Genomic DNA, 25998 nt, shown 5'->3' on the forward strand with positions numbered 1-25998 from the left:
CTTGACAAGAGGTCTTCTTGCTTTCTCTTCTCCAGGTCAGAGGAATCTGTACTTCAGCCACGTTCGGCATCTTGATAATTTCAGACATACTGACCGCACCCCACTTCCACTGTACCCTGGGATTCCCATGTCTACCCTAGCCTATGTAGGGAGAGTGAACAGAGCCAAATCTCTTCCCTGGTGTTCTATTTCTGAACTTCTTTCTCTATCACATGTTCAGTATATTTCCTAAGTCTCAACTGGTCAGTTTTCACTTGAGTAGCCTGCCTGTTAAGACTGACAGGTAACAAGTAGTTATTTTAAAAATTATATGATTTTTTTTACTCAACATTTACTTCACACATTTACTCAATATTTACAAAAAATTAATCTTACAATTACTATACCATATGTTTCCTATTTGGCATTTTACTAAATTTATTTATACATCATATTTTCTGTTATATTCATATAACCAATGTATTAATATTTATAATTTATAGTGCATGTATATAAATTATCTATATAAATATTAGCTATATTAATGAAATAACTATTAATATTTTCTCACAGTGTATGAGATCATTATATATAAGTCGGAGTTAACAGAGTACATGCCATTATTCAAAATTATAGGATTGTCTCTTCAGATGTTTTCTACGTCTTTTATCTTCAGAATTTTTCATATAGAAGTTCAGAGAGGTATATGCAGTTTATTTGCTATCGATTTAAATAAATGTTAAATTAAGGTATTTCAGAGAGAGAGCATCTAAACTCCCAAATTCTTATCTTTTGTAAATGCTGTACTCTGAGAACTAACCAACATAATTACTGATATGAGACAGCTTTTAGGTAACACAGTTTAGTAATCAACATTTCCTTTCATTATTTTAAGAACTTGAGTAGAAAACCAATATATGAACCAGGAACTGTGCAGATTAAACATACATGCTTCAAGCTACTCATCTAATTTAATACAATTTACAACAATATTAATCTGACACATTCTTGATAATTTCCAAAATGTTTTATTGTGCCACATAGAAAATAGCCTCCCTTTCATGTTTTTGTTACTTCAGTATCTATGAGCAGCACCATGGATAGGAAAAATTCCACTACCATGTATCATTTACATCTTTCTCTCAAAGAGAAAGGTTGCTCCACGAACCTTTCTGTCATGCACTTAACTTCCCCACCACAAAACCAACACTAGCACAAGCACCACTAGTACTACTCCACCTGGCAGTAATTTTAGAGCTTTTCCTTGGTGGAAAATGACTAGAGAATACCGAACTTACAGCCAATAGTTCCTAAGTTCTACGAGCCACTTGAGGAAGTTTCTAAAACTTTAGATTTCTAGTTTCCATTTCCAGAAACTCTAATTTGGAAAGTTGGGGTATCACTCAACAATCTGTACTTTATAATCACTGGTGGGATATTGAGCAATGCAGAAAACTTCCTAGCTTTTTTATATACCCAAATCTGAGGGGTGCTGGAAGACAGCCTTCAGAAAAATCATTTTCTTTTTTATATACCCAAATATGAGGGGTAGCAGAAGGCAGCCTTCAGAAAAATCAGTTTAGATGAAGAGATGGGACTTTTTATGTTTTTAAAATTTGGTCTCAAAGCATCTTCTTTCTAGTAAAGGAAGGAAGAGCTATAGGACAGAAGATAGATGGGCACAGGAGAAGGTGAGAACCACCTTGAACTGGAAATCCCCAATCCAGTAGAGGATAAAGACGGCAAAGATAGGGCATCTTTAGACAGAAGTTGGCTGAATTTACTTTGGGAGGCAGAGGCAAGTGGATCACCTGAGGTCGGGAGTTCGAGACTGGCCTGGCCAACATAGTGAAACCCCGTCTCTATTAAAAATACAAAAATTAGCCATGCGTGGTGGTGCATGCCTGAAATCCCACCTACTCAGGAGGTTGGGGCAGGAGAATCGCTTGAATTCTGGAGGCAGAGGTTCCAGGGAGCCGAGATTGTGCCATTGCACTCCAGCCTGGGTGACAAGAGCAAAACTCTGTCCAAAAAAAAAAAAAAAAAAAAAAGAAGAAGTTAAGAAGTTGGCTGAATTTTTGCTGCATTTCACCATCTGTCCTGCACAAGCAAGATATTTATCTCAGCAGCAAGAGAAAGAGAAGCACCGAAGGTTGGAGAGAGCGGAAAAACATACACACATACACTCGTGGTCTCTGTAACCCCAAAGATGCTTCTTTGAAAAAAGATGCTTTTTTCCCATTTCCTGCGACGCAGAAGCAGCACCAGATAAGATGAACCAGTGGTGTCCCAGATGTATGTGGCTATGTGCTGATGTGAAAATAACTTCACCACTCTAGGCATCAGGATGTCCGTTTGTAAGTGGGAATTTCAATGCAGTAGAAAGCTAATATGGTAAGACAACTATGATAGAGCATCACAATAGGCTGAAAGGAAAAGAAAATCAATGGGAATCCAAAACTGTAAATTAAAATCTTTTTCCTGTTTTACTATTACTAAAGGTGGCAAAACAGCAACCTCGACAAATTCGCACCATGCCAACACTGATGTTTACACCCAGCACAGCATTTTTGGTCTCTACTTTTATTCTCCTCTGAATATAACAAGGATTCCTAGATGGCTAGCCAATTCTAATATTTGAGGCAACTGAACATTAGAATGCTTCTGATACATAGTGTTGTTGCCAGAGAATAAGAAAGTTTTCAAGAACATCGGGCAATTCTGAAAGGACAAAGAAGCCAGATTAAATGAAATAACACTGGCCAAGTTTTAGCAAGGTGACTCTCATGTAATGATCATTATAATTACCCTAGTTAAAAGAAATGAGTTGTTTATGAAGGGCCATGTGTCTGCAATGAAACTCAAAAGAGAAAAGTTAACAGGTGCGAAAGGCAGTTTTATTGTAAAAGGAGGGTAGACAACAAGGATATGTTTAATTTTTCTTCCTTTTCATGAGCAAGGAAAAGAGTTTTATATATGTGAATATTTTTATTTAATTTTAAGTAGAAATCTGTTTTAAAAATATGGGTATATGGTTATTTGTGTAAGTGTAAGAAACAGAAGTAAGTACAGGAAACAAGAAATAGGCCAAACACTCCTGAGCATAATTTTACTTCCTGAAACATAAGGAATTTTCTTTGAACTCTTTTCTTCACTTGACTTCCAGGATTCACCATGAGCTTGTGATTTTCCTTTAATTTCACTCTCTGTTCTTCCTCAGTCTTTCTTTTTTCTCTCGGGTCTTTTTTCTTCCTCTTAAACTCTAAATTTTAGAATATCCCAGGGGGCTGCCTTTGGCCTTCTCTTTTATATCTACAGTGGCCTCATATAATCTCATTCAGGTCATTATTTTAAATACCGACAATATACTGACAACTTCTAAGTTTGTATTTTAATTCTTGACTTCTTCCATACAATCTAGATTTGTATGTCCATAGGCTGACATCATTGACTGATACCAACTTGGATGTCTAACAGGCAGCCCCAAGCTTGCTATATAAAACTCGGAACTCTTACTCTTTTTCTAATCTGGTTTCTTTCTGTTTTCCTCATCTCAGTAAATGATGTCAACACTCCATTCTCTTTTCCTTACTTCCTTACTCCATATATGTGATCATTAATAAATGCAGATGACCCTAACCACCAGAACTTACTAATGAGATCCAGCCACTTCCTCAGCTTCGTCAGCTATGGTCCTGACTGGTCTCCCTGATTTCACCTTTGCTCCTCCCAGCAGGTCCCATCTTCACGCATTAGCCTGATTAGATAATGTCACTCTTCCGTCCTCCAAATGGTCCCTCGTCCTATTTACCATAGCCTCCTGAGACCTCTCCAGGGCTCGATCCATAGTTCCAGCCTCATCACTGCCACTCTGCCAATCCCTTTCTGGACAACAGCAACAGGGCTTCTTGAGGTGTCTGGAATAAGTCTACCTCATGTCTACCCCAGAGCATCACAGTTTGCTGTTACCTTCCAAGAAATTTGTGTAACATTCTCCTTCATTTCTTTAGATCTTCCTTCCATTTTCAATTGATCTGCGAAGCTTTCTCTAATCACTGTATCGAAAACAACCTTCTTGCTCTTATCATACTTTCTATTCATACTACTTTTCTTTACTGCATGTATCATGGCTAAAGTATTTATTTAAATGTTTTCAGCCTTAACCTGTCATATAAACCTTATCAGAGCAAAGATTTTGTTGGTCTGTATAACACTATCATCCCTCAACTTAGAAAAATACTTAGCACAGGATAAGTGCTCAGCACATGTCATCTGATCGAATGGATATATAAGAAACAGTAAGCAATCCAAGAGCAGGAAGGAGTGAATATTACCAGTGGTTCCTCATAACCGCCAGGTAAAGAGGCAGAGTTGCATATCAATCCACATCATTTCACTCTCTGTTCTTCCTCAGTCTTTCCCTGCCCCACCCAGCTCTTTTTCCTTTTTTAATATTTAGAGTCTCAAACTCTATATATTAAAATATTCCCTATTAGTGTAACAAGCTATGCAAAATAGCTAAGAAAAAGGGGGCTCAACAATGTGATCCAAGATGATGAATTAATTATCAAAGTAGAGGTAACTTCAGAGATATGATAGAAACTTTTAGGAAATAAAATTTCTGAGGGCACCAATAATTATAATGAGATACCTGACGAATAGACATATGTTATTAAAATAGTGCTAATAGAATGGTGTCAAGGAAATGGATTGTATGATATGGGACAAGAGAGACCTACAGGAAACATAATTTTACAGGGAAACACAAGATTGGAAGTTGATAAAACTTCTAATAAAGACCTAAATCTAATAAGTCTTAGTGGTCCAGTAAGATAATATTAACTTTTAGGAAGATGACTAGCACCCAAACTTGAAATATTTTGGAAAAGGATCCAAGACCTAAGCTCTAATCAGAGATCAATATTACTAATCTACCCTTGAAATCTCTACTGTCTATGACGATTTCTCAAAGAACTAACAATAGAACTTCCATTTGATCTAGTAATCCCACTGCTAGGACTCTACCCAAAGGAAATCAGTATATCAAAAAGATACCTGCATTTGTGTATTTATGACAGCACTATTCACAATAGAAAAGACACTGAATCAACATAGGTGTTCATCAACAGATGACTGGATAACGAAATGTAGTATATATACACAATGAAATACTATTCAGCCAGGAGAAAGAATAAAATCATGTCTTTTGCAGCAACATGGATGGAACTGGAGGCCATTATCTTAAGTGAAACAACTTTCAAATATTCCCACTTACGGTGGGAGCCAAATAATGTATAGAGGACATAAAGTGTGGAATGATAGATCAGAGAGAGTTAGAAGGATGGTGCTGTGGGAGGGGGGTGGATATTAAGAAATTAATGGGTAGAGTGTATGTTATTCAGGTGATGGATACCCTAAAAGCCCTGACTTCATCATGATGCAGTCCACCCATGTAACTAAATTACACTTGTACCCCATACATTTACACAAATAACATCTAAAAGAGAAGTCTGTATTGTTCTGAGAAAATGCTCTTCCTGTTGGGTTTTTTTTTTTTTTTTTTTTGGTACAGACGGAGTGTTGGGTTGTTCTGTTGCTCAGGCTGGAGGGCAGTGGTGCGAACTCGGCTCACCACAACCTCCGCCTCCCGTGTTCAAGCAATTCTCCTGCCTCAGCCTCCCGAGTAGCTGGGACTACAGGCGCACGCTGCCACACCTGGCTAATTTCTTTTGTATTTTAGTATAGCTGGTGTTTCATGGTGGTTGCCCAGGCTGGTCTCAAACTCCTGAGCTCAGGCCCGCCTCGGCCTCCCAAAGTACTAGGATTACAGGCCTAAGCCACTGCCTCCAACCGCTCTTCCTCTTTCTTATCTGCAAATATTACCATAATCTTAAAATATTATAGTATTTCTGCAATCTGAAGAACATTATATATTACAAGCCTAACTCCCTAGAGCGATAAGACTAGGTGGATGAACAGAAAAATAAAATTAAACTAATAATACGTATATTTAGGATAGGTATAGTAGAAATTAAGTATTTAAACATTATTGAATTGATATATGTTCTGTGTTCTGCTTAGAGTATGAGGCATTCAAAAAAATCCAAATTTTAATTGCAATTACAGTAACAATCAAGTAATGTTATTTTATTATAAATGCTTAACTGTTTAAAAACTTGATTTTCAAAGTTTTATTAGTTATATCTGTTTAATAAATGGAGTACTAAATAAATTATAAATAGGCCAGGCATGGTGACTCACACCTGTAATCCCAGCACTTCGGGAGGCTGAGGTGGGCAGATCACCTGAGGTTGCGCTTTCAAGAGCAGCCTGACCAACATGGAGAAACCCCATCTCCACTAAAAATGCAAAATTAGCCGAGTGTGGTGGTGTACGCCTGAAATCCCAGCTACTCTGGAGGCTGAGGCAGGAGAATGGCTTGAACCTAGGAAGTGGAGGTTGCAGGGAGCTGAGTTGGTGCCATTGCACTCCAGCCTGGGCAACAAGAGTGAAACTCTGTCTCAATAAATAAATAAATAAATAAACAAACAAACAAACAAACAAAGTATAAATAGTAGTCTGTATTTCTCACCATGCCCCAAATACCTCATATATGAAATTATTTATTTCAGGAGTGTTAACACATATTTTAAGGAATTGTTTCAATAAGAAATCAGGCAATCCCTGTGATGTCTCTGGTGTGCTCTGAAAAGCTAAATTAAAGAGTGAGATATTGGCAAGAGGCTCCCTATCACTAATTTCATCTTTAATAGATGTCTATTCAATGACTGTGACCCAGACTGTACATCTATATATGATCGCCCACCCAAGTGACTCTATATTTGTTTCTGGAAGCTGGGATGTGAGCGACTAGAAACAGGTAATGAAGCAACTCTTTGGGTGACTGGAATGTTTTATTTCTTCAGAGGCATGTCAATTTAATAGGTGCATGCATCTACAAAATGCATCACATTGTATACTTAAGTTTATGCTTTTTGCTATATGTCAGCAGGAACAAAGAGTGGAAAACAAATATGAGACCCTGGTTGATGAGTCTGCTTCATGCAGTAGCGTGAGTTAGCAATTCTCAAACTCCTTTTTGTGTTCCAGGCTTTCCAGACGTCAGCAAATACATCAATAGCTTGTGGATAACAGGAACAATGTTTTTTACGATTGGAATCAAGATGTAAAACTTGTGGATAATAGGAACAATGTTTTTTATTATTGGAATCAAGATGTAAAAATACAGAAGAAGACAAGATTAGAATTTGCCCTGTAGTATTCTATTTGAGTTGGAGTCATTGTTTTGAGTTTATATTTATAGGTACGTAATAGAGCTTTGTTCATTGTATAGTTTTAGGAACAGGACACAAAAACAGTAGCCATAAGCACACAAGATCATGTTTACCAAAATACAGAAATACCTGAAATTAGTTAAATAGAAATAAGGTTTCTTACGGAAAAGTTGACTTCAGGGCTAGGACAGAAAACACACAAGATTAACCTGGAGCATCTTATTTTGAGAGAAAATAAAAGAAGTTCTCAAAGAGTGGGACTATATTAAGGCTGATAAAGGAGCAAGCTTGAGTTTTTTTTTTTTTTTTTTCTGTTTCAAATAGAAGAATCTTCCCACCTAATAACTGGCCTATATTCAAAAATATTAAAAACAAGAAATACAGAAAGGGGCTACGCTGCACTAAAGGATATGGAAAAAGTGTAGCATTCAAGTGCAATACACTATCCTGAATCGGTTCTAACATGGAAAACATACAAACAAAATAAAGAGCCTATTTGTGACAATTAATTAGGATTGTATTTCATTAATGTGAAATTTCCATGATTTGCTGTGATTCTGTAGGAAGTATCCTGTTTTTAGTAAAAATACACTGAGTACTTCAGAGTACAAAAATACATCTAACCTAGTACGAAATTGTTCGGAAAAAAAAGTCTCCTGACTTAGAAAGAGATGATGATAAAATATATAGAGGAAAATGTAAGCAATTGGTGAGTCTGAGTAAAGGTATAAAGAGCTCTCTGTACTATTTTTGCAATTTTTATGCATGTTTGAAATTATATCAATATAAAAATTTCAGAAAATAAATATGCTGAATATGTGTTGTGCAAGACTTGGCCTCTCCTTTCACAGAGGCTTCCTATGCAGGAACTGCAACATAATCAACATTTTATTGCACATTCCTGCATGAATCGTGGTAGGCAAAAGTATTGTGGCATCCTATTGTTGTCCTGACAAGCAAGATAGATATCCTTATGAATTTCCCACAGATGAGGAAACTGACTTAGAGATACTAAGTTGCTTGTCCATAATCACATATGTGATTTTTTGGATATAAAGGATTAAAATCCTCTCCTTTAGTTCAAAGTCAAATTTGCCCTTTAAACCACAGCGAGGTTGGCCGACACTTTTCCAAATCCTTCTTTTAAGGTTGTAAAAGGACAACACCATGGCAGAGAAACCGAACAGGCACAGGGTTATTTAGAATCACTCAAGTGAACTTAGCCTGAGGAATGCAAATGAAGTGTTGATAAGATTAAACAGAAGAGCTGTTCAATTAAACCATTTAACCACCTGCGGATTAAAACACCTGGAACAGGTTTACACTGAGGGCAAAGGCACTTGCATAGCATGAATTTAATAACTTGCTTGATCTGGGTTATTCTTTTTATTAAGAAATTAAGCTTTCCATAGCACAATTAGGGTTTTAAAGAGACAGATAAGAGCCAGTATTAATGTACTGATTAAACAGTTTTTGATTAAACTATCTAAAACAGTATCAGAAACTTTCTTTGTTAGAGACGTGAAGCAGAAAGCAAGAAAGCTGTTAGGCACTAGAGAAAAAAAACAATTCCACTGAATGCTGAAGGAGAGTAAAATGCATGGTTGGTAAGGATAATTTTGAATTCATCACAATTCTAGTACAACTTACCTTTGCTTGTGCTTAAGCTGAAACTGAAAAGACATTTTATTGTCCTATGTGTTTGTGTGGGAGAAGCAGGAGCCTAGGAGAGCCAAAGTAACGCCATTTTAAGTTCAGCCCCATCTTGGTAACAAGACACATTCCTTGCTGGTCATGACTCATAGTCATAAAATGTTTATTGTTGAGGAAGCAGCCTAAAGATACCTACAAGGACACAATCCTACAACAATGGAAAGTCCAAATGTCTCAACACCCATAACAATATATGCTTTCAAGATAATTATGCTTTGATGTACTTACACACTGCAATGTCAAGGATTGTTTTCTCTAAATCAATAGAATAATAAATTTTGTCGAAGTTACTGTCATGTAGACACAGCTTAGTTTAGTCTTTACATCAACAAGACCCCCATATAAGAAAAACTTAAAACAAAGACAGGGCGTTCCTTCTCTTGCTTTCTAAGGATGCCCAACTCTGTGACTCATGAGCTTTCGATAAATGATCTTTTTGCACCGCACTCTGTGACTGGCCTTGAATTCCTTCCTGTGTGAGATCCAAGAATCCTCTCTTGGCACCTGGATCTGTACTCCTTTTCTCTGGTAACAATTGGACATGTGTTTATACTAGGTAAAACTGCCTTTCTATTTTCTTCACATGTTTGTTGTTTGGAAAGTTATGATATTGGTATCATTGAATTGTTAGAAGCACATCTGTAAAACAGATAATTGAAAGACATCGCTAATATTACTGCGAGCATGACTGACATTTAGAAAGCATATGTTTGACAAGAACACTAAAGAGGAATTTGCAAAATTCAAGGTTGATATAGCAAAGTTGCTAACTTATTAAGATCTACCTATGTGCAACAGAAAACACTGGCTCTTTAGCTAAAAGTAGCTTTAATTTGCATCACAGTTAGGATACAGATGCTATCTATCTGTGACATGTCCAATGCAAACAATATATGTCGATGAAGGTTAAAGCCATGTTTAGAAGGGGATGGGAAAATTGCCTCTACAGACGCTTGCCATAGTACGAAAATAAATTACAATTACAGCAAAGTCAAGAGGGTGTACTTTAGTTATGGGAGAATCTGTAATTTAGTCTCCAGGATGTAACACTCAATGGATAGAATCAGGGAGAGCTTTAGATGTAGATGGGATGGTGCTGTAGGTAGCTCCTTTGGAGACCAGCTATTTGGCAAACCTGAGATCTAGTTGAGGGTCCTTTTTCTCCAAAGTCCTGGGATTATGCATTTGAGTCTACTTTCACTCTGATATAATGGGTATTTAGGCATAAGTGCAATCTTTTAATGTTCATTCTACCTGGCTTTCCCTATCTCCTTTAAAATTTTCACAATCTCTGTGTCTGACAGTTTGTATTTATTTACCCAAGGACCTTAAATATCTGCGTGGGTAAGCAAAGGTAAGTCTTGTAACCTGATTGACTATGACTGCCTCTTCCATGCCTGGTTCTCTCCTCTTCCATGCCTGGTTCTTTCCTCTTCCATGCCTGGTTCTTTCCTCTTCCATGTCTGGTTCTTTCCTTTTTCATGCCTGGTTCTTTCCTCATCCATGCCTGGTTCTTTCTAACATGGTCCTTTCCTCAGAGGTTCTGGATGCTGGCTACAGAGAGGTTTACTCTAATCCTTATGAGTAAGGTCATTCACTGGACGTCTCACTGGCATAAGGGCAGGAGATGAGTCCTAGATCAAGCTCATGCGTCTTCTGTGAGAAAGCTCCCTTTTCCCTGACCGAATTCAGAACCATGTGACTACTTAGAGAAGTGGCGTCTTTCACGTGGAAGAGGAGAATGAACATGTTCTTGGGCCCAGGATCATTTAGTTTTTCCTCCTTTACTCTCACCCCCTTCCATTCCTCCTTTACTCTCACCCGCTTCCATCCACTCTGTTCTCTCCTCTAGGACTGTAAAATAAATGCGAGAATTCAACATGTATCTTGTCCTATTATAGTACAAAACAGAGTCAGATACGGTTGATATTAGTTCTCAATTTCAATTAATAGGTAGCAATCAGAATAGATCTGACTTAAGAACTAAGTACTTTTATCCTAATTCACAACAAAGTGCTTATCCATGAACTTCCAGGGCGTGGTATAATTGTAATTTGAGTGCAAACTAAGCATACTTTCTAATACTGACAATTTGCTAGCAATAAATATTGGACAAATTGAATGGTAACCAGTATGATTTTTACAATAAATACTAATTTCACACTCTTAAAAAGGCTTACTGTGTGAATTGGCAAAAGTTTCCATTTTTATGTATGTAAAAGGGTCTAATGACATAATATCTAATGTAGAATAATTAATATTTGTATCTAATGCAGAATAATTTTTAAAAATTTATCTCTATTTTCAGACATGACATTAATGGGAAAATAATTGGAATGTTTATAATGTCATAAACAGCAGGATTTTCCTGCTGGGGTGGTTTTGTGAGGCTACATGAAATGGGACGCTCGGCAGAGTCTGCTATGGTGACCTAGTTTGGGAAGGGACACTTGGCATCACACTCACCCGTACACGCAGTGTGCGGCGGACACCAGCCAGTCACTGCTGACGAGAGATGCGCCACAGAGCAGTCGCCCGTCATAATACAGACCCACAACCCAGGGCCACGCCCCCTCTTCGGCATTACTTCCTCCAACAATCTTTGGGGTGATGTCTTGAGCCACCAGTTTTTTTCCACAAGCTATTAAAACAATTGGAGAAAGAGCATCTATTTCATTTTTGTCATTTCTTCTGATGGTGAAAATTGAGTGATAACAAAATAACTTCAGGTGACAGACAAACTCTATTCAGAATTTTAAACAGAATCCTGGAAGGGGGATATGACAACATATGTACTTACATTTATGGTTACACCGTAACCGAATCAAGGAGTCCTGTAAACACTGTTGACTGTAATAGAAGAACAATCATATTTTTACAATTATGCAGTTAGTATTTTAAAGTCAAACATCGCGTAGGTTATCCTAATTTTGCTTTAGTAAAATAGACATCTTAATGTCTCATATATGAAATGAAGGGAGACTGAATTGTAAGCCGAAGAAGCCCTAGTTTCATGTCAAATAGAGGTGAGTTTACATCCTTATTCTACCATTTCTATGTGACTTCAGGGAAGTTGCTTAATATCCCTGAGACTCAGTTTCTTCTTCCATAAAATGGGGGTGATAGTATTTTATTGGAGTGTTGTGGGAAGAAAAAGCAGTATTTGCAATAAAACTATTAGAGGGCCTTATACACAATGAAATTCTATAAATGATAGATGCTGTTATTTTGCTTGAACCAATATTGGTTTTCATGATTCTATAACCCAGAGGATGCCTCAGTATTGCCAATCCGGCAACTATTCCGTGCCCAACACTGTGTATGAGGCTGTGTGCTTCATTCAGGGAACTGAACGATGAATGTGTCACAGGCGCTGCTTTCAAGGAAGGCAGACATGTAACAAGTACATATAAAAGAAAGCATTAAAAAAAAGCATAGGCCGGGCACGGTGGCTCACGCCTGTCATCCCAGCACTTTGGGAGGCCGAGGCGGCAGATCACGAGGTCAGGAGATCGAGACCATCCTGGCTAATCGGTGAAACCTCGTCTCTACTAAAAATACAAAAAATTAGCCGGGCGCGGTGGCGGGCGCCTGTAGTCCCAGCTACTCGGGAGGCTGAGGCAGGAGAATGGCGGGAACCTGGGAGGCGGAGCTTGCAGGGAGCCGAGATCGCGCCCCTGCACTCCAGCCTGGGCGGCAGCGCGAGACTCCGTCTCAAAAAAAAAAAAAAAAAAAAAAAAAAAAGCATAGGCATAAATGACTGAAAACGCATCACCTGCTTAGAAATTTAAATACCAACTCTTTTTCCAGTGTCAAGAATTCCATTTTAAACAAAAACTAAGCAAATTTGTTTTACGATGCATTCTACTAATCAGCCACTAGAGATCAGTATAACACAAGAAATTAAAGTACTTGCTCCCACTCTTTCCAAACGTAACCACTGCAGATATCGCTACATTAAAACACACACATTATACATGCAGATACATATATAATCGTAATGACTTACATTTATATACTTAGCTACAGCTAATTGTACATGCTGTTTAGGTCTTTAAAAATGCAACGTAAATAAGACCTAAGATCCATATGTCCAAACAAAGCAATACAGTGTTTCAGAAAAATATATGATAAAGTTTATTTGAAATCATATGTAACCATATTGAATGACTGTCATATTCTTTATAATACAGAATGATTTTAGATGAAATATAAGGAAGCCTATCTTTTTAGTAACTAGTGTGCATGCATGTATATCAATCTAGATATATTGACATGTATTTATAACACCCCAAGGAAGTCTCAGTTAACTCCCCTTTTGTTAACCCTGTGGTGGGAGATGGTGGTCTGAGTCTTGCATATATCTCACAACAGGTTAAACAATCAGAACACCCCGGGCGCGGTGGCTCACGCCTGTAATTCCAGCACTTTGGGAGGCCGAGGGGGATGGATCATGAGGTCAGGAGATCGAGACCATCCTGGCTAACACAGTGAAACCCCGTCTCTACTAAAAATACACAAAAATTAGCCAGGCGTGGTGGTGGGCGCCCGTAGTCCCAGCTACTCGGGAGGCTGAGGCAGGAGAATGGCGGGAACCCAGGAGGCGGAGCTTGCAGTGAGCCGAGATCCTGCCGCTGCACTCCAGCCTGGGCGACGGAGAGAGACTCCGTCTCAAAAAAAAAAAAAAAAAAAAAAAAAGAATCAGAATATAAGTCAGTAGATTTTTATAGTTGGCTGAATCCTCTTCTTTTACTTATTTTTTATTACAACAACTAGTGCAAGGGCATTTTCAAAAGTACCAGTTTTCATAGGGATACAAACATAATCATCTATGCAATAAATAAATGCATAAATAAATTAACCAAATTAATAAATAAATGAACATATGTCTGATTTTCTGCCAACTCAATATAATGTGGTTAATGAAGGGATTAAGGACATTTAATTAACTGGCTTGTTGATGTCATGAAAGGTTAAAATATGTCTATAAATGATGTTTCCTTCAAATAGCACAAACATACATTATAATAATGACACCAATGGAAAATGATACTGGCATTTCATTGATAAGCATAGAATAAGCTAGTTCTGATCTGAAACATGCATATAATATAATTAACATAAATGATTGTAAATAGTTTTTTTCTTACAAATTGTTAAATGCCTCTGAGACATGAATAGAAGAAATTCTTAACGTACAAACTGCTTCAGGATCTATATGGTAATATAAATTTAGACATGCCTTATAGGAAAGGAAATCTAGAAGCCTGCTTTCTCACTTGCAGATGCTTTGCTTCACATCCGATGAGACTCATAATATCAGTCAAGGTCCAGCAAACATTGATATAAAACATTCATTGCAAAGTTCTTTTTTGGTACTCAAAATACTCCTTTACCATTTTTATTTTTTTACTGGTTAAGCTCACAGAAATGGTAACTTTTCATGAAAAACCGAATAATCATCTAATTTCATTTTTTACCATTAAAAACATATACCAGCAAAGCATCTTAAATCCTTCTTTGCAGTTATGGCTTCTTGCAGTTACGTTCTTCCCACCCACAGCTGTTCTTTAATGGAACTGTAAAATTCAGAAGCCAATTTCAACAAAAATTACTATTAACACCCAAATAGGAGAAATGACTTAATCTAAGCTAAAACAGATCCTTGAATACAGGAAAGATGCTGCTTTTTAATACCTTAGTAAAGGCTATAAAAGCAAACCTAATATTGAAAAGTAAAAGAGAATATGTAGACACCACGAAAAGTCTAGACTTCTTCATTTAATATTCGTGATCTATTTGCCAAGGGAAGGAAAGAATATCATGATTTTCCCCTCTTTCTTCTCTTTTAGTGGTAGCTAATTTGTGCTGCCTTCTTTAGTCTGATCAACACTGGACCTGTTTTATCCCAGTTCTCACAATTTCTTTCCATGTGATTTAATTGTGTATTAATCCAAGGCTAAGGATAAAAAAGGTTATAAAATTAAAACATGTCAAATCCCTACAAATGTGCCAGAAATTTACATATAGAATATTTCTTTTGACCATCTCATATATATTAGGGTTAGAAAATGTTATCAGATATTAAATACTATTTGAGATTACTTAAATAATAAGTCAAATACCTTTCAAGATTATATGACCAGTATGTAATAGCATTCAAATCTGACTGGCTTCAACAATCTATCTTCTCCCATGTCTATGTACAACTAGTCTAAGAACAGATTTAGGGACCCACCTGGGTGTTAGTATTAAGCTGCCATCAGGTGTTGTGTTTAATTTGACAAATGGTCCACCATTGGTAGAGAAGATTGGCATTGATGAGTTTCCACTCCTAGAGAAAAAAGAAAAAAGCACACAGACAAAACAAAAGCATAAAGAAAAGACCATAAGCCAGACTTATAGTTCCTTAATGCTGTGGACATTAAAACAAGTTATGGGATTGCAGGCAAAAAATTTAACGTTTTCATATAAAACTTCAAGTATTTTCCTATCTAAAGGATAAAGTAAATCAGTAGAATTATCCATAATCGCATGAAATGTAATTTTAACTTTAATGTAATATCTTTAGTCTTTGCTTGCATTCTTAGATATTTTCTTACAAAGTTAAAATCATTACATATATCACTTAGTTATCTGGTGTAAGAAATTTGATTTTTCTATGTTGTCAAATAGTTTCCATAAAAAACCGCTTTGAATGACAACTTCACAGCATTGCTGCACTGTAATTTATTAAGCTTTTCTCCTGTTGTATAGCTCATCTTTTTGTTTTTAGCTCACCTTTTTAAAAGTGCATGTAGAGAACAACATAGACATAAAGACTGTCTTCAGTGTTTACCTCTCAAAACGTTGCTTTGTTCTTCATATTTCATTCAATTCAAAGGCTAACAAGCCCTAATTTAAAGGAAGTCATGTGATTGCACCAGAGAGACTATGTAGCCTTGGCCTGCAAGCGTCAATTGGCGAGGCACCACAGGGTGGAGAAAGAGACAGCTCCGTGTGACCAAAGACATGTAGCCCCTAGGCTGTCTTTTCCCTGAAAACCCGTCACTCCCATGCTCTCAACTGTTAGCTCTAATTGAAGATTTCTCTTAATTATCCTGACACTCTGTTTTAGACTTAGCCAGAGACTTTTAGCTTTTAATTCTTAATCTTGTTTCTTGCCTTTTATTTATTTCAGATTTTGATCATCATAAGAAAATATCCCTTTAGGCTGGAAACATCCCGATTTCTGCCGTCTTCTGCTGGTGAGCAGGGAGATGGTGTGGTTCTACCTTTTGGAGTACTGTGACCGACCTACCCATTGCCTCTTTAAAAGAAGCCCCAATGTCTTCCCCAAGCTATTGCCAACACTAACCCTTTTCTGTCTGTTTCCAGGGAACTTCCAAATAACATTCAAAGCTTTTCTGATCAATTAGAAGATAAGAGCTATTTAGAAGGTGGTTCTTCTCTCTTTTAATGCTTTTATCAAGCTGAAAGCATGTTTGTTTAGTAACTTTCATCTACGGAACATAGAGCTGGGACAATAGATGTCTATTCAATGTTCCACAATTTAAACCTTGCACTTTTATTTTATAAACAGATAAAAGTAACTCAAACACACAAAGCCATTCCCATTCTTTAATAAAGCCTGAAATGAATTTGCCAAAGGAAAGATGAGCCTTGGAATTCCTGTTGTTAGAGGAATTCCTGTTGTTAGAGATCATGGTATTCCTCCAAGTGGGCAGAAGGAAAATCTCATTTAAATATTTATATAAAATGCTTTTGCTATGGCTTAGAAAACAAAACAGGTATGAAGACGTCAAAGGGTAGCTGCGAATGTAGAAAGTCTGGAATGCTCCAGGTCATGAAGAACTTCACAGATGCAGAACAGTTACATTTAAGGACTCACACATTTAGAGCAGACCAAATGTAGATAAAAACAGATCGTAGAGGACCTTGAATTTGACCATTCTTGCAGGTTTTGGTAGAAATCATCATGGTAATCTCAGCTTTCAAAAATATCAAGGGATGCCATTTCAAATTAAAGAGGCTTTAGTTGTGTTTTGCTGTCTGCAGGCTCCAGGAACATCATTGGAATTGGTTAATTAGTGAACATCATTGCTGCCAGAGTAAAGTTGGTTGGTTGGCAGAGTCATTCTCTGACCTCTCTTCTAGACATCGCTCTTATTTTCTTGTGTTTGATCACATTTCTAGTTTCCTCATTCGGCTGAATGCCTGCCATGTGTTGAACATTCTTCTAGGTAGTTTTCCATGTTCCTGACTCCCCGTGACACATTCTCAAAGTGATGCTCTCCAGACAAGCAGCATCAGCCTCAGGAGAGAATATAGGTCAAAAGGCAAATTCTCCAGGCTCACTCGAGGCCAACTTAGCCAGTAGTCTTAGGCCTACTCTAGGGTAGGGTCTGGTTATTTGTATTTTACCAAGCCCTCCAGGTGATCCTGGTGCCTGCTATAGTCAGGAAAACATGTCATAGCCAAATATGGCATCTTTTTCTGCTACTGGCACGAGGCTCTGCTTTTTGACATCCAAAGTGACTTCTAGTTACCCAGTAATCTGTTTTAAGGCACTCGTGTCTAAATGAGGAAATGTTTTGGAAGGTGTATCATTAAAAATAGATGTTAGAGGGGTGGATTTTAGACTCTTCACTTATCTATAGCTATCCTTTTCCCCTGTCCCTTGCATATCTCTTTTAAGACAGAGCCTGAAGGGATACATTAATTTCTTGCTTATTTATTTATTTATTTATTTATTTATTTATTTTGAGACAGAGTCTCACTCTGTCACCTAGCCTGGAGTGCAGTGGCTCAATCTCAGCTCACTGCAACCTCTGCCTCCCAGGTTTAAGTGATTCTCCTGACTCAGCCTCCCGAGTAGCTGGGACTATAGGTGTGTGCCACCACAGCCGGCTACTTTTTTTGTATTTTTAGTAGAGAGGGCATTTCACTATGTTGGCCAGGCTAGTCATGAACTCCAGACGTCAGGTAATCCACCTGCCTCGGCCTCCCAAAGTGCTGGGATGACAGGCGTGAGTGACTGCATCTGGCCAGATACATTAATTTCTCTGGAAATTCACACCAAAATCTGGACAAAAACTGAATTGAACAAGTATTTTAAAAATATTTATGGGGGGGCGGAGCAAGATGGCCGAATAGGAACAGCTCCAGTCTCCAACTCCCAGCGCCAGTAACACAGAAGACCGGTGATTTCTGCATTTTCAACTGAGGTACTGGGGTCATCTCTCTAGGGAGTGCCGGACAATCGGTGCTGGTCAGCTGCTGCAGCCTGACCAGCGTGAGCTGAAGCAGGGCGAGGCATCGCCTCACCTGGAAGCGCAAGGGGGAAGGAAATCCGTTTTCCTAGCCAGGGGAACTGAGACACATAACACCTGGAAAATCGCGTAACTCCCACCCCAATACTGCGCTTTAAGGAAACAGGCACACCAGGAGAATATATCCCACACCTGGCCGGGAGGGTCCCACGCCCACGGAGCCTTCCTCACTGCTAACACAGCAGTCTGCGGCGATCTATCCGCAAGGTAGCAGCGAGGCTGGGGGAGGGGCGCCCGCCATTGCTGAGGCTTAAGTAGGTAAACAAAGCCGCTGGGAAGCTCGAACTGGGTGGAGCTCACAGCAGCTCAAGGAAACCTGCCTGTCTCTGTAGACTCCACCTCTGGGGACAGCCCACAGCTGAGGTCCAATAGGGAAAGCAGCGGGGGCGGTGCAGAGGCGAACGACTCTGTCTGACAGCTTTGGGGAGAGCCGTGGATCTCCCAAGGCGGAGGTTGAGATCCGAGAACGGACAGACTGCCTGCTCAGGTGGGTCCCTGACCCCTGAGTAGCCTAGCTGGGAGACATCCCCCACTAGGGGCAGTCTGACACCCCACACCTCACAGGGTGGAGTCATCCCTGAGAGGAAACTTCCAAAGGAAGAATCAGACAGGTACACTCGCTGCTCAGCAATATTCTATCTTTGGCAACCTCTGCTGCTGATACCCAGGCAAACAGGGTCTGGAGTGGACCTCAAGCAATCTCCAACAGACCAACAGACAGTCCTTCTGACTGTCAGACGGAAAACTATCAAACAGGAAGGACACCTATACCAAAACCCCATCAGTACGTCACCATCATCAAAGACCAGAGACATATAAAACCACAAAGATGGGGAAAAAGCAGGGCAGAAAAGCTGGAAATTCAAAAAATAAGAGCGCATCTCCCCCTGCAAAGGAGCGCAGCCCATCGCCAGCAACGGATCGAAGCTGGTCAGAGAATGACTTTGACGAGATGAGAGAAGAAGGCTTCAGTCCATCAAACTTCTCAGAGCTAAAGGAGGAATTACGTACCCAGCGCAAAGAAACTAAAAATCTTGAAAAAAAAGTGGAAGAATTGACAGCTAGACTAATTAATGCAGAGAAGATCATAAACGAAATGACAGAGATGAAAACCATGACACGAGAAATACGTGACAAATGCACAAGCTTCAGTAACCGACTCGATCAACTGGAAGAAAGAGTATCAGCGATTGAGGATCAAATGAATGAAATGAAGCGAGAAGAGAAACCAAAAGAAAAAAGAAGAAAAAGAAATGAACAAAGCCTGCAAGAAGTATGGGATTATGTAAAAAGACCAAATCTACGTCTGATTGGGGTGCCTGAAAGTGAGGGGGAAAATGGAACCAAGTTGGAAAACACTCTTCAGGATATCATCCAGGAGAACTTCCCCAACCTAGTAGGGCAGGCCAACATTCAAATTCAGGAAATACAGAGAACGCCACAAAGATACTCCTCCAGAAGAGCAACTCCAAGACACATAATTGCCAGATTCACCAAAGTTGAAATGAAGGAAAAAATCTTAAGGGCAGCCAGAGAGAAAGGTCGGGTTACCCACAAAGGGAAGCCCATCAGACTAACAGCAGATCTCTCGGCAGAAACTCTACAAGCCAGAAGAGAGTGGGGGCCAATATTCAACGTTCTTAAAGAAAAGAATTTTCAACCCAGAATTTCATATCCAGCCAAACTAAGCTTCATCAGTGAAGGAGAAATAAAATCCTTTACAGATAAGCAAATGCTTAGAGATTTTGTCACCACCAGGCCTGCCTTACAAGAGACCCTGAAGGAAGCCCTAAACATGGAAAGGAACAACCGGTACCAGCCATTGCAAAAACATGCCAAAATGTAAAGACCATCGAGGCTAGGAAGAAACTGCATCAACTAATGAGCAAAATAACCAGTTAATATCATAATGACAGGATCAAGTTCACACATGACAATATTAACCTTAAATGTAAATGGACTAAATGCTCCAATTAAAAGACACAGACTGGCAAACTGGATAAAGAGTCAAGACCCATCAGTCTGCTGTATTCAGGAGACCCATCTCACATGCAGAGACATACATAGGCTCAAAATAAAGGGATGGAGAAAGATCTACCAAGCAAATGGAGAACAAAAAAAAGCAGGGGTTGCAATCCTAGTCTCTGATAAAACAGACTTTAAACCATCAAAGATCAAAAGAGACAAAGAAGGCCATTACATAATGGTAAAGGGATCAATTCAACAGGAAGAGCTAACTCTCCTAAATATATATGCACCCAATACAGGAGCACCCAGATTCATAAAGCAAGTCCTTAGAGACCTACAAAGAGACTTAGACTCCCATACAATAATAATGGGAGATTTCAACACTCCACTGTCAACATTAGACAGATCAACGAGACAGAAAGTTAACAAGGATATCCAGGAATTGAACTCATCTCTGCACCAAGCGGACCTAATAGACATCTATAGAACTCTCCACCCCAAATCAACAGAATATACATTCTTCTCAGCACCACATCGCACTTATTCCAAAATTGACCACATAATTGGAAGTAAAGCACTCCTCAGCAAATGTACAAGAACAGAAATTATAACAAACTGTCTCTCAGACCACAGTGCAATCAAACTAGAACTCAGGACTAAGAAACTCAATCAAAACCGCTCAACTACATGGAAACTGAATAACCTGCTCCTGAATGACTACTGGGTACATAACGAAATGAAAGCAGAAATAAAGATGTTCTTTGAAACCAATGAGAACAAAGATACAACATACCAGAATCTCTGGGACACATTTAAAGCAGTGTGTAGAGGGAAATTTATAGCACTAAATGCCCACAAGAGAAAGCAGGAAAGATCTAAAATTGACACTTAACATCACAATTAAAAGAACTAGAGAGGCAAGAGCAAACACATTCAAAAGCTAGCAGAAGGCAAGAAATAACTAAGATCAGAGCAGAACTGAAGGAGATAGAGTCACAAAAAACCCTCCAAAAAATCAATGAATCCAGGAGTTGGTTTTTTGAAAAGATCAACAAAATTGACAGACCGCTAGCAAGACTAATAAAGAAGAAAAGAGAGAGGAATCAAATAGTCGCAATAAAAAATGATAAAGGGGATATCACCACCGACCCCACAGAAATACAAACAACCATCAGAGAATACTATAAATGCCTCTACGCAAATCGACTAGAAAATCTAGAAGAAATGGATAATTTCCTGGACACTTACACTCTCCCAAGACTGAACCAGGAAGAAGTTGAATCCCTGAATAGACCAATAACAGGCTCTGAAATTGAGGCAACAATTAATAGCCTACCCACGAAAAAAAGTCCAGGACCAGATGGATTCACAGCTGAATTCTACCAGAGGTACAAGGAGGAGCTGGTACCATTCCTTCTGAAACTATTCCAATCAATAGAAAAAGAGGGAATCCTCCCTAACTCATTTTATGAGGCCAACATCATCCTGATACCAAAGCCTGGCAGAGACACAACAAAAAAAGAGAATTTTAGACCAATATCCCTGATGAACATCGATGCAAAAATTCTCAATAAAATACTGGCAACCGGATTCAGCAGCACATCAAAAAGCTTATCCACCATGATCAAGTGGGCTTCATCCCTGGGATGCAAGGCTGGTTCAACATTCGCAAATCAATAAACGTAATCCAGCATATAAACAGAACCAAAGACAAGAACCACATGATTATCTCAATAGATGCAGAAAAGGCTTTTGACAAAATTCAACAGCCCTTTATGCTAAAAACGCTCAATAAATTCGGTATTGATGGAACGTACCTCAAAATAATAAGAGCTATTTACGACAAACCCACAGCTAATATCATACTGAATGGGCAAAAACTGGAAAAATTCCCTTTGAAAACTGGCACAAGACAGGGATGCCCTCTCTCACCACTCCTATTCAACATAGTGTTGGAAGTTCTGGCTAGGGCAATCAGGCAAGAGAAAGAAATCAAGGGTATCCAGTTAGGAAAAGAAGAAGTCAAATTGTCCCTGTTTGCAGATGACATGATTGTATATTTAGAAAAACCCATCGTCTCAGCCCAAAATCTCCTTAAGCTGATAAGCAACTTCAGCAAAGTCTCAGGATACAAAATTAATGTGCAAAAATCACAAGCATTCTTATACACCAGTAACAGACAAGCAGAGAGCCAAGTCAGGAATGAACTTCCATTCACAATTGCTTCAAAGAGAATAAAATACCTAGGAATCCAGCTTACAAGGGATGTAAAGGACCTCTTCAAGGAGAACTACAAACCACTGCTCAGTGAAATCAAAGAGGACACAAACAAATGGAAGAACATACCATGCTCATGGATAGGAAGAATCAATATCGTGAAAATGGCCATACTGCCCAAGGTTATTTATAGATTCAATGCCATCCCCATCAAGCTACCAATGAGTTTCTTCACAGAATTGGAAAAAACTGCTTTAAAGTTCATATGGAACCAAAAAAGAGCCCGCATTGCCAAGACAATCCTAGGTCAAAAGGACAAAGCTGGAGGCGTCACGCTACCTGACTTCAAACTATACTACAAGGCTACAGTAACCAAAACAGCATGGTACTGGTACCACAACAGAGAAATAGACCAGTGGAACAGAACAGAGTCCTCAGAAATAATACCACACATCTACAGCCATCTGATCTTTGACAAACATGACAAAAACAAGAAATGGGGAAAGGATTCCCTATTTAATAAATGGTGCTGGGAAAATTGGCTAGCCACAAGTAGAAAGCTGAAACTGGATCCTTTCCTTACCCCTTATACGAAAATTAATTCAAGATGGATTAGAGACTTAAATGTTAGACCTAATACCATAAAAACCCTAGAAGAAAATCTAGGTAGTACCATTCAGGACATAGGCATGGGCAAGGACTTCATGTCTAAAACACCAAAAGCAATGGCAGCAAAAGCCAAAATTGACAAATGGGATCTCATTAAACTAAAGAGCTTTTGCACAGCAAAAGAAACTACCATCAGAGTGAACAGGCAACCTACAGAATGGGAGAAAATTTTTGCAACCTACTCATCTGACAAAGGGCTAATATCCAGAATCTACAAAGAACTCAAACAAATATACAAGAAAAAAACAAACAACCCCATCAAAAAGTGGGGAAAGGATATGAACAGACATTTCTCAAAAGAAGACATCCATACAGCCAACAGACACATGAAAAAATGCTCGTCATCACTCGCCATCAGAGAAATGCAAATCAAAACCACAATGAGATACCATCTCACACCAGTTAGAATGGCAATCATTAAGAAGTCAGGAAACAATAGATGTTGGAGAGGATGTGGAGAAATAGGAACACTTTTACACTGTTGGTGGGATTGTAAACTAGTTCAACCATTATGGAAAACAGTATGGCGATTCCTCAAGGATCTAGAACTAGATGTACCATATGACCCAGCCATCCCACTACTGGGTATATACCCAAAGGATTATAAATTACTCTACTACAAAGACACATGCACACGTATGTTTATTGCGGCACTATTCACAATAGCAAAGACTTGGAATCAACCCAAATGTCCATCTGTGACAGACTGGATTAAGAAAATGTGGCACATATACACCATGGAATACTATGCAGCCATCAAAAAGGATGAGTTTGCGTCCTTTGTAGGGACATGGATGCAGCTGGAAACCATCATTCTTAGCAAACTATCACAAGAAGAGAAAACCAAACACCGCATGTTCTCACTCATAGGTGGGAACTGAACAATGAGATCACTTGGACTCGGGAAGGGGAACATCACACACTGGGGCCTATCATGGGGAGGGGGGAGGAGGGAGGGATTGCATTGGGGAGTTATACATGATATAAACGTTATGCACATGTACCCTAGAACTTAAAGTATAAAAAAAAAAAAAAAATATTTATAAATATTTTTTAAGCAAGACTATTTATTAGACATCTGCTTCTGGCATGCACTCAGATAGGATTAACGTGTTTTTTGTTTTGTTTTGTTTTGTTTTTTTTTTAACATATGCCTATTCTACAAGGAAAGATAATTAGAAACAAATTTTTAAGAATAATGGGTATTCGATAAATGCCAGTTGTTCCACTCTGAGATTCTCAAATGCTGCTCCATGATGGCTCTTCCACTATCCAGCAGATAAAACTAGAGATAAATATACACATGGATCAAAAATGTGTAACCTTATATTCTGAGATGATCTTTTCAACATTTTTAATCTCAAATTTAACATGAGAAAACGAATATAAATGTGTCGTCTTGGGTTATTTAGAGTAGCTGAACAAAATACTCCTTCAAAAATAGTTACAAAATTATCCCATAATTACATTTTTGTACTAAATATTGTTACCAGCAACATAGGAGTAGGGTATAGGGCCATTAGTTCATACAAATACTTTTCCAGATGTCAGTTCCGCATGTTAAATTTGGGATTGTGATGCACTACTTGCATTTCAAATCCTGCCAAGTCAAATTCATTCTTTTTCTGACTAAACACAATTTATTTCTTTGTATGCACAGTAAACAGATTAAAAAGCAGCAGAAGTTTACAACAAACTATTCCTTATTTTAAGAAATCACAAGGCAATAAATATACATTAAAATTCTTCTTGACAGAATAAAAGATTACCCTATGTGAAGTCACCATTTACTTTTGAAAGACAAAAATCTCAGAACTACAAAAAAATTGAATTCAGAGGGAATGCATTATATTAAGTCCTGTAACTTAAGCATGCACCTGATGCTCTTACTGCCTCAGTTTTCTTTTCCTGCAAGGAAATTAGTTGTTGACTTTTAGAGAGGCAGTCTGTGAAGATTAAAACTAGACCGTACATTTTCTAAATCTTAAAAATGTTCCAGATTTGCAGATTTAGATAGCTTCATTACACAGTCACATAGCTATTTGAAATCAGAAGTTTAGTATCACATAGAAATACCATATAGCATTACCTTATTGACACACTAATGTCTCCCGGAAACCTATTTCTAAGCTTTTATTACCATTTTTATGGGTTATATCACCTCAAAGAGCTCTCCTTACTTTAGGAAAACTTTATTCCATGTGAGAAAAGAAGCATATAGATGCAATCATTATTATTTTGGAGGTCATAGGTGAAGTATAAAAATATACTCATAGATGAATTCTAGGGAGGAAAAAGGATATCTCAAGGATACTTGCAGGGTATTAAATCTTCTGCTCTCTTCTTAGGCCCTGCCTAGGTTTCTTCTCTTTCGTCTCACTTCTCAGGCTGAATTTTCTGTGATAAGAATTCTTCCCTGGAGCAGGAGCTTAGGCGGGGATGTTTTAAGGCCTTTGGACACACTAAAGCGAAAAAGAATAACGCTTGCTGCAAATACTGCAGCTAGGCACTGTAGCTCATTTCACACCCCAAAAGGTTTAAGTAATGAATAGAGCCAGGTGGGATTACCCTGAAAAGGCTTTTGGAGAAGGATGGTCGTTTCTTTTCAGATTGGAGGGAAAGAAGGGGATTGATTGAGCAGGACAGAAGGCAGGGGCTTGGTGGATAGAAGAGATTCAATGGCAAATCATCCCACTAGGAGAGTAAAGGTATGCGGGCAGGTAGGTAAATGCCATTTCTGAACTGGACACATTTCAACTGTAATTATTTAACCATGTATTGCATTTATAGCAATACACCTAGCACACACCTAGCCCTGTGATAGC

The 25998-nt window shown here is 38.5% G+C and overlaps 1 protein-coding gene across 1 annotated transcript in view; it reads right to left on the reverse strand.

Annotated features, from left to right (window-relative positions):
- The window catches only part of TMPRSS15 (transmembrane serine protease 15), a 146485-nt gene that overhangs the window by 14610 nt on the left and 105877 nt on the right, over window positions 1-25998 (reverse strand). The window contains exons 19-21 of the mRNA XM_033232200.1: window positions 15226-15321; window positions 11788-11837; window positions 11454-11628 (exon numbers count right to left, since the gene is read on the reverse strand). Coding sequence (XP_033088091.1) covers window positions 11454-11628; window positions 11788-11837; window positions 15226-15321 — 321 coding nt within the window. The remainder of the gene's footprint in view (window positions 1-11453; window positions 11629-11787; window positions 11838-15225; window positions 15322-25998) is intronic.

The sequence above is a fragment of the Trachypithecus francoisi genome, unplaced genomic scaffold, assembly GCF_009764315.1.
Source record: "Trachypithecus francoisi isolate TF-2019V2 unplaced genomic scaffold, Tfra_2.0 Lachesis_group14, whole genome shotgun sequence".
In the NCBI taxonomy this organism is placed as follows: Eukaryota; Metazoa; Chordata; class Mammalia; order Primates; family Cercopithecidae; genus Trachypithecus; species Trachypithecus francoisi.